The sequence below is a fragment of the Bidens hawaiensis genome, unplaced genomic scaffold (assembly GCF_021521415.1).
Source record: "Bidens hawaiensis isolate Kalapana, Puna unplaced genomic scaffold, B.hawaiensis_p1.1 tig00009385_1, whole genome shotgun sequence".
Classification (NCBI taxonomy): Eukaryota; Viridiplantae; Streptophyta; class Magnoliopsida; order Asterales; family Asteraceae; genus Bidens; species Bidens hawaiensis.
This window is the reverse complement of record NW_027491692.1, coordinates 308725-318977: the sequence shown is the minus strand read 5'-3', so window position 1 is coordinate 318977 and position 10253 is coordinate 308725. Positions and strand designations below refer to the sequence as shown.

The 10253-nt window shown below is 32.3% G+C and overlaps 2 protein-coding genes across 2 annotated transcripts; both read left to right on the top strand.

The window, feature by feature from the left end:
• Positions 1-3685: 3685 nt before the first annotated feature.
• LOC143532180 (uncharacterized) lies at positions 3686-7195 on the top strand. Its single transcript, XM_077027302.1, has 5 exons — positions 3686-3867; positions 3956-4355; positions 4464-4896; positions 6495-6590; positions 6690-7195. The coding sequence occupies exons 1-5, from the start codon at positions 3686-3688 to the stop codon at positions 7193-7195; spliced, it is 1617 nt and encodes a 538-aa protein (XP_076883417.1).
• Positions 7196-7234: 39 nt separating this feature from the next.
• On the top strand, positions 7235-7762 carry LOC143532179 (uncharacterized). Its single transcript, XM_077027301.1, has 2 exons — positions 7235-7402; positions 7508-7762. The coding sequence occupies exons 1-2, from the start codon at positions 7235-7237 to the stop codon at positions 7760-7762; spliced, it is 423 nt and encodes a 140-aa protein (XP_076883416.1).
• The last annotated feature ends 2491 nt before the right edge of the window (positions 7763-10253 follow it).

Sequence of the window (10253 nt, the reverse complement as noted above, 5' to 3'; positions counted from 1 at the left end):
TTTGTTGTCCTAATTTTTTAAACCAGGTTTGCATAACATACAACTTACTTCCAACAACTTAGCAGCTCAAAGAAGTCCTCCCGTATCAAACATTACAAATGGTACATTATAATATAATTTTAAATTAATCGATCCTTTACAACAATTCTCCAATTCACATTTGGTATCGTATAATAATAATTATTATTTATCCTTTATTGTAAGGCCCCGAACCCCGAGAACCCCACAGTTGGTATTCATACAAAACACTTATAAAAATATTTAAACTTAAAAATAATACATTTCATTAAAATAACCAATTCAGAGTATTATTCAGCGGAAAAAGCATAAATAATAAAATAAGTTCCCAAAACCAATTTAAATGTATTTAAATAAATGTTAAAAAGAAAACATTTATTATTATTGAAACATCCGACTAAGTATGCTCTCCACCGTCCAAGTAGCTTCGTGCACGTCCAAGCGGCAATGCATCCACCTCCTAACCTGAAACTCACACTAACATGCACACAAAGTCAGCTTGAGCTGAGTGAGTTCAAGTTTTAATAAATAACATCAATGTTAATAATCATAATAGTCATTCCCAAAGGTTTTAAACTATAAAAGGGATACATCAGTTAGGCCATCATCTTCGATAAATAATCATCCTTATGTATATATACATATACAAACCTACATATAAACATCTTTATAAGTGCATCCCTATATATATAACATCAGGGTCGAGCAAACGTACAACCCAAACACGTAACATCAGAGTCGAGCAAACGTACAGCCCAAACACGTAACATCTCATCAACGTATGCAAACACAAAGTAGGCATAGGTAACATCCGTAGTCGATACGACTACAACATCGCCAAATATAGGCCATACAATAATATATATATATATATATATATATATACACACATACTATAACATCCCAAGGCCTACCATATACTAGCAAGCCTATATAAAATAGTTTAAACGTTTCATTCAAGTAAAATCACTTAGGTGTGCATGCTAGCCCAAAACTTAAAAAGAGTAAAAAGGGGCATCATGAACTCACCTGACACGAGACACAGATTCACCACGAGCTAGAGAATCCCTAAGTAATCCCAAGACTCAAACACGTGCTGGTTTACATTCAATCAATACTAATGACATCAAGATGACTCGTTTATCATATGAGACGTTCTAACGGGGTTCGGGTCACCTAAAGCCTCAACCTCATCAAACTAAATCACAACAGCCCTCGAGGCCTCACATTCACCAATACGACCCTTAGATACTCCCGGGAATAAAGAATTCCCAAATTATCCCCGGAAGCACTAGGTGATACCAATACGCGTGTTTAAGAGTCGTTTAGGCTGTTAACATCCAACTCAGCCCCGTGTGGACCCATTATGATAAAATCACAGCCAACAAGTCCACACGACGCTACACGAGTCAAATGGGTCGGTAACTCGCAAGTACAACGCACCAACTACTTAATAAACGCAATTGCGCGTTGTACCGACCCGTTGGAGTAACCGACAACCAATTCAGCCCCATAGCTTATAAAAATGATTTTTCAACAGTCCGTACATCAAACCACGTTCCCCCGAGCTGAATTGGTCGTTAATCACTTCCACCCTCGCGTTAAACGCAACAAACTACAATTCTAGTCAACCGAACACTAACAATCAAGCTACAACTAGTTGACCAATCTAACGAACACCAATGAACATGATTTTTAGGTATGATATACGGGACATACCTAGGAATATTGTGGTGCAAAAACTCACTTCAAACAGCCTCGACAAGAACACAATTGAACATCCACCGATTAAGCCTAAACCGAACCTATCGATCAATAACAAGTAAAACGTGCAGATTTTAGCATGCGAAGATGCATTTAATTACATAGGATAACCTTTGAAATAATTTATTAAATTTTTACCAGAATTTAATAAATGTCTTAGTTTTATAAAAATATTTTTATTATATTTTTATAGTGGACACAAAATTTATAAAAATTCCTCCAACAGAGCAAGATACGTGCAGCTATTTCAGTGCGCAACAAAATGGTTTTATTTTTATAAAATTTATTACAGAACCAAATTAAACGATTCCAATTGGGTTTTATTCTTAACTCAAAATATTAAGTTCCAGAAGTGGAACCAACTAATTTGGACTTGTTGAAAAAGAGTTATGATGTTGGGAAGACAGATCAGAGTCCGTCATCCCGCATCAGCTTTGACACTCGATTTTATAAATTCGTAAAACCATTCAAATCTCGTCCAAAAATTACATATTATACCTTTCTGGAAACTAGACTCAAAGTAGAAAATCATGGAATCAAGAATCGATCAAAAACAATGGATTCTCATCGCGTTACAGACCCTACAATAAACGTATACGAATCTGTCAGCAACCTGTTATCAACAAAACTCAACCCTAACGTGTTCAATAACGGGTTAAATGGTGAAAAAGACTTGCATGACGTTAGACTAACCTTTTAATTGATATTTTACGCTCACGACTTGGCCGGAAAAAAGGAAAATCGCAGGGGGGGGCCTTAAAGCTGCCGATTGGACAAGAGTGGCTAGGGTTAGGTTTTTTTTGTTTGTTTATTGTTATAACATAAAAATGTTTCATCCAAGCCCCTCAAATTTGAAAGATTTGGCAACTTGAAAGGAAATATTAGATAACTTAACATACCGGGAAGATGGTCGGGTAAACGAAAGATGCCAGATAACTCCCGAGAAATATACATACTCTACATGCTTAAAATCTTTAAACCGGAAATTAACGGGTGTTACATTTATATGACAATATTTTTTTTTATATTTTGTAATCATTCATTTTAATTACAAATTTCATGCTTCACAACTTTGATCACCAATGCTTCTTATACTAGCCCGAAGTTGTGTCGACTCAATAGAAAACAATATCGTGATAGCCAAAAAACAAACATTGTTTCGACACCTATAAAGTTTCATTCTTCAACCACAAAAATATCCACCCAAGTTTCAAAAACTATACCAGGTAAATAGTTTTATTCAAATAAATATCTATTTTCAAATTACTAAATATTATTCATTTGCATTTGTATATATTCATGTTCTTAAACATTATAATTAACTTTTTAGGTTCATCTACTTCTGTTAACAATATTGAAGCATCTTCATCCAACACTTCATCACTCTATATGACTCAGTCTAATCCTTTAACCACGACACAATCTTCCAAGGGTAAATCCAAACCTACAAACCAACATGCATCACAAAATTCTGCATTACCTTTTGTAGAAGAAGATCATCTTCATGATGAACAATTTATTAATGACATTTTCTCTGGTAAATCAAAAGGTTATATTTTTATTTCCTAATTCTTTTACTTATTAAATTCAGTACGTTTTACTTTACCGTAATATACTAAGTTACTAATAACATTACAAATAACCATTACCAGATTACTTGGATCATGGTGATCAAACTCATGTATGTCAAAGATGTCATGCAAAGTTGTGGAAGGATGAAGCCTTAAGAAGTAGTCAAAGATAGGCTAAATCAAGCTTTTCTCTATGTTGTGGTTACGGAAAAGTACAACTTCCAGATTTCAAGCCTATGCCATCTGAATATAAAAGTCTTTTTACTTCTTTGGATTCAAAAAGCAAGCATTTTTTGAAAAACATTCGTCGTTAAATGTTTGCCTTTACTTCCATGGGTGGAAAAGTCGATTCGTCGATTAACAAAGATAATGCTCCTTTTATATTCAGACTCAGCGGTGAAAATTACCATAGCATTGGAAGTCTTCTACTAACGTCTGGATCAAAGCCTAAATTCTCTCAGTTATATATATATGACACTGACAATGAGATTGCAAATAGACAAGGCGCATTAGGGTATGTTAGCTACATTATTAATAATCCATTTTAACTAATTTCTGTTATTTATCAAACCTGACTTGGTATTTTGAAAATTTTTCATCAGTCAAACCAAAAATGTCTCCACGTCAAGCTCTGAGATTTTAGATCTTGAGATTATACAAGATTTGAAGGCCATGTTAGATTTGCACAATCAGTTGGTCAAATCTTATAGAATGGCCCGAGATTGTTTTCAAAGCAATCCTAATGCTAATCTAAAGTTACGCCTTATTGCAAAAAGGCAGCAAGATGGAAGGACATATAACTTGCCAACTGCTTCTGAAGTTGCTGCTTTAATATTTGGAGACATTGACAACTCATTTGAACCTAGAGATATTATTGTAAAGACTAAAGAAGGTTTTCTTCAACGTATTAGTGAACTACATCCTTCTTATCTGCCCCTTCAATATCTAATAATTTTCATCTACGGTGATGATGGTTACATATTAGACATCCTTCATCGCAATGTTTCAACATCAAACCCCAGTAAAAGAAATACATGTATAATGAGAGATTTCTTCTGTTACATAATCTAAGACATATTGAATCATTTTTCTTTGATTCTATATTCTAAGAGGCTTTTTCAACAATTTTTGGTTGATGCGTACACAATGATTGAAAGCGAAAGACTCTTTTACATACGTAATCAACAAAAGAAATTAAGATGTGAGACTTTCGAGAATCTACGCTTGGTTAAAGATCAGGGAAAAATTTATGTCTCAAAAATTGGTCAGCGTGTTGTATTACCTTCCTCTTTTACTGGTAGTGCACAGTACATGTTGCAAAACTATTTAGATGCCATGTCTCTTTGTAAGTGGTATGGATTTCCGGATTTTTTCATAACAATCACATGTAACCCAAAGTGGCCAGAAGTTAAGAGATTTCTAGAAGACACAACGCTTAAGCCGGAAGATAGACCTGATATCTTATGCAGATTATTTAAAATCAAGTTGGATTCCATGATTAAAGACATAAGGGATAATGCAATAATTGGAAAGGTTCAAGCAGGTATGTAGCATCATCATATTAACATCATCATATTATTAGTCACACGTTTTTACATTCACATTTCTTTATAACAAAATAGGTTATAAATAGGTTACATGCATGTATGAATTAAAGTTGGGAAACAGATCAAACATAAGCCATATACTTCAAAACCAAAATAAATACTGATAAAGAAGTTTAACATACAACCTTAAGCATCAAGGCTTAAACATAAAGTGTCTTAGGTGTAGCATAAAGATACCAAAACATAAAATAACATTAACATACCACAAGAAGAAACTTCAATATTTCATTATGATACAACCACAAGATACAATAACATTAACATACCATAAAGATACAACCTTAAACTTTATGTTGTATACATTTTTTATTATGAAATGTCATTTTTTTTATTAACTTACAATTTTTTACTTCTTTGCAAAATTCATTTCTAAGGCATTTCTTTTTTTTTGTTTTTGTATATTTATTTTAGTTGTATATACCGTGGAGTTTCAAAAACATGGTTTCCTCATGCTCATTTGTGCTTATTTATGCATGCCGATCACAAACTTCCAAGCGTCGATTATGTCGATCCATTCATTCCAGCTGAAATACCAGACAAAAACGAAGATCCAGAATTGTATTATCTTGTAAAGGAGTTCATGATTCATGGTCCTTGTGGAATTTAAAATAAGAATTGTCCATGCATGATTGACGGGAAGTGTTCTAAAAATTTTCCAAAGAAATTCCGAGAATCTACATGCATAGACGGTGAAGGTTATCCTTTATATAGAAGACGCAAGGCTGGCTTTTTTGTTGAGAAGTCAGATGCGAAGTTAGATAATAGAAGCATTGTTCCATATAACAAAATACTTTTAAAAGATATCAAGCACACATCAATGTGGAGTGGTGCAATCAGGCAGGTTCAATCAAATATTTGTTTAAATATATAAACAAAGGGCATGATAGGGCTTCAATTTGTTTTGTATCAAGTAATAAGCAAAATGATGAGCATGAGAAGAATATTGATGAAATAAAAGACTACTATAGTTGTAGATACATATCTGCATGTGAAGCATCGTGGCAAATTTTCTCTTTTGATATACATTATAGGAATCCTTCAGCCATTAGGCTTCCTTTTCATCTTCTAGGGCAACAACATGTTTTATATGAGGAACTTGATGATATAGACGATGTCTTACATAAACCTTTAGTGGCCGCTTCAATGTTTTTAGAGTGGTTGAATTGCAATAAAAGTTATCCAGAAGCACGTAAATTAACTTACGTCGAATTTCCTACAAAGTTTGTTTGGAAAATCGACAAACGTAAGTGGCAACCAAGGAAAAAAGGGTTTTCAATTGGTAGAATTCATTCAGTTTCTCATTCTCTCTGTGAAGCGTATTATTTACGAATTATGTTGAATAAAGTAAAAGTTCCAACAACATTTGAGGAAATTAGAACAGTAAATAATGTTGTATTTCCTACATTTAGAGATGCATGTTATGCATATGGCATTTTGGATGACGACAATGAATTCGTTGAAGCAATTGTAGAAGCAAGTTTCACCGGATCTGGTTCTTATTTACGAACTTTATTTTGTACAATGTTAATGTCAGAGAGTGTCTCCAGACCTGAATTTGTGTGGGAAAGTACATGGACTTACTTGTCAGATGACATTCTATACAAACAACGTGTTCTTTTAAAGCATCCAGGTATTATGAATTAAATATTTTATATCATATTTGTATGCTTACTGTTACACATTAATTTATTTATTATAATGTAACAATTGTTATTTAAACTTCACACAGATTTACTACTTGATGAAGAACAAATTAAGAACCTGACACTGTTTGAGATTGAGAAGTTTCTACTTAGAAATAATTACAGTCTCAAAAGGTTCTCAACCGTATCTTTTCCTGATCATGATTGTATATGTTCCGCAAATAATCTTTTACTTAGTGAAGAACTTGCTTACGACAAGGTCATATTAGGTAAAGAGTTTTGTCAGCTGTTATCTTCATTAACAGATGAACAACGCCATATCTATGAAGAAATCATGACAACGGTTGATAAGAAGAAAAGAGGTGTGTTTTTTGTTTATGGTTTCGGTGGCACGGGAAAAACATATCTTTGGAAAACCTTATGTGCGTCTATAAGATCTGAAGGCAAGATTGTTTTAAGTGTTGCTTCAAGTGGAATCGCATCTCTTTTGCTATCTGGAGGTAGGACTGCACACTCCCGATCTGAAGGCAAGATTGTTTTAGTTGAGGATTCTTTCTGTTTCATCAAGCCAGATAGCGATCTTGCAAGTTGATTACAACAAACATCACTTATTATCTAGGATGAAGCACCAATGATACATAAACATGGATTTGAAGCTTTGGACAGATCTATAAAAGACATATTCAAATCTGCATATGGAGCATCATCAGAATTACCATTTGGCGGAAAAGTTATAGTTTTTGGAGAAGATTTTCATCAAATACTACCAGTTGTACCATGTGGAAGTAGGCAACAAATTGTAAATTCTTCTTTAAGTTCGTCTTACATTTGGAAAAATTGCAAGGTGCTTAAATTGACAAAAAACTTGAGGTTGACTACCCCAAACGATTCGTTTGACATATAGCAAATTAGGATGTTTGCAAAATGGCTTCTGGATATTGGGGAAGGTAATGTTGGTGGTAACAATGATGGTGAAGAAACAATTGAAATACTCGAATATCTTCTCATCAAAGATTCATCAGATCCCATTTCTGATTTAATAGAGTTTGTGTATCCGCCAGTTCTAGATAACTTCAATGACCTTAATTTCTTTCATGAAAGAGCAATACTCGCTCCAAAAAACGATGTTGTTCAAGAAATTAACGAGCGGCTGAGATGAAAGGGAATATCTAAGTTCATATAGTATATGTCCAACGGAAATGGTTAATGAGAATTTATATGAATCTTTATGCTCACCTGATATTCTGAATAGAATTAAAGCTTCAGGTTTACCGAACCATAGGTTAGTGTTAAAGGTAGGTGTTCCAGTTATGCTTCTTAGAAATGTTGACCAAAAAAGTGGCTTGTGTAACGGAACTCGATTAAAGGTGGTTTCATTGGGAAATCGTATTATACAAGTTGAGATTATATCCGGAAGTCACATTGGAGATCGTCATTACATTCCAAGAATTATTTGGTACCTACAGATAAAAAACTCCACCTTAAGTTACAAAGAAGACAATTTCCGCTTACAGTATGTTTTGCATTGACCGTAAACAAAAGTCAAGGACAATCACTAGCAAGAGTTGGTTTGTTTTTGAAAAAACCAGTTTTTACACATGGTCAGTTGTATGTCGCATTATCAAGAGTTACAAGACGAGATGGCCTTAAAGTTGTTATTCTAGATAGTGATGGCAATCTTTCAAATACAACATTAAATATTGTATACAAAGAAGTATTTAGAAATTTGTAATTGATTTGTAAATATATTTAAATATTTTAAGTCATTTTATATTTTTAGTTTTTTATATATTTATTTTATAATTTTAAATTTCTTACACATAATTAGTTAATACGTTTGACATTAATTACAAAACTTACTTTATTGAAAACTATAAAGTATTTTCTTTATTATGTTTTAAATTCTTTTACCAACATGGTAACAGAATTTCTATCCAATAAACTATTCACTTTTTTCACATTTTCATCATTCCTAAAGTTTATATATTTTTACCAACATCGTAGCATCTCTATCCAATAAATGTTCTTTTCTTTATGACCAAAAGCAAAACAAGCTTTTAATTATTTATATTATTTAATATTCATATCTATACACTACAGAGTTTTTATACCAAACACTAAATGTAACACGGAAGCTAGACGTGTACAATTATGTTCATTTTATTTAATTGGCTACATAATATTTTTTTTTAAGTTTCATATATCATAATAACTAATATGTTTTAAAAATTAATTGATCAACCCGTGTGTCACACGGGTATATAGCCTAGTATATATATATAGGGGAAGTATAGAATGAAAACCATTTGAGTTGTGAAAACCTTATGTAACATCGTTTTTTTTTTTTTGCACACGTAATATATGTTGTAACATTTAATACAAAACATCGAAACATAAATAAAATATTTTGCTATTTTTTAACATTTTTTTACTAATTTTTTATATGTTTTCAGAAGAGAGAAAAAGTTATATTTATGTTTACATTTTTTTATTAACTTTAATTGTATTTGTGGATCACATGATTCAAACTTTAATTAAAAACATGTGGTTGAGGATGGGTTTCTAGAGTTTTCACAACTAAAAGGGTTTTTATTTTAACCTAACCCTATATATATATATAGGGGAGATTTCAATTAAGAACCTCTTTGAGTTTTAAGAACTCAGTGTAACGATTTTTTTTTTGAATTTTTTTTACGCATGCGTAATATATGTAAGTTACATACACGTAAAAAAATTACAGAATTTTTTACGCACCGAGTCGACTTTTTACACATATGTAACGGACGTAAAAGTTAGTGTAGCCACTTACATATTTATTCTCTCTTCTACTTTAACTTTTTTGCCAGATTTAATCTCAACCACATATTCTAATCCATTTAATTAAATGTGTGGCCTAGAATTGAGTTCTTAACTTCTTAAAACTCAACATGGTTCTCAAAATATTCCTCCCCTATATATATATATATATATATATTCATACACTCTTACATTAATAATATTTTTGTTTATAATCATGATTTTAGTGGTGTCAGATTTTATAGTTAAATACAAAAGTTGGATGGTGTATCGATTTGAAAAGTAGGATTAACAAATCATCACTTATTATTAATTTATTAGGATTTTTGAGTCAGTATCATTACACCAAACTTAGTCAAGCGTTTGGGGTAAGATTTAGTTTAAAACGCAGGAAAACATTGCTCCCGGACGTTTTGGGGGCGTTCAAAACATGTTTTATAGAAAATGCTTGATGAGGATAATGGTGTGGTCAAGAAGTGAAACCAACCAATGGATGGGAGTACGGGTGGTCTTAGGTAGCATAATAGGCTTATTTAAATATTTATTTTACAGACAAATAAATAAAATAAAAATAAAAATCAATCGAAATTTTGAAATTACATAGCAACTATTAAATAATACTAATTGTCACAGTTTATTATAATAAAAATTTATTTAATTTAATCGATTAGGTTTAATTATATATGTTTTGGATTTACTTATTATTATAATTTTTTTAACGGCCAACAAATAGAGAATTGTAGGTACTTCGTACAGGTGATCCAAAGATAAAAGGCCACCGCCAGCTGGTCTAACCCAGCCGTACAAAGCCTTTAAGCGCCTCCAAGTTATTTTCAGTTCCAGAGAAAATCTAC

Excerpts from the sequence above, each read along its gene's own strand:
- LOC143532180 (XM_077027302.1), top strand. The coding sequence starts at position 3,686 with ATGGGTGGAAAAGTCGATTCGTCGATTAACAAAGATAATGCTCCTTTT. Across the intron at positions 4,356-4,463 it reads TAGACATCCTTCATCGCAAT|AGGCTTTTTCAACAATTTTT; the intron begins GTTTCAACATCA and ends CTATATTCTAAG. Across the intron at positions 6,591-6,689 it reads TGTTCTTTTAAAGCATCCAG|ATTTACTACTTGATGAAGAA; the intron begins GTATTATGAATT and ends AACTTCACACAG.
- LOC143532179 (XM_077027301.1), top strand. The coding sequence starts at position 7,235 with ATGATACATAAACATGGATTTGAAGCTTTGGACAGATCTATAAAAGAC. Across the intron at positions 7,403-7,507 it reads GTGGAAGTAGGCAACAAATT|CAAATTAGGATGTTTGCAAA; the intron begins GTAAATTCTTCT and ends TTTGACATATAG.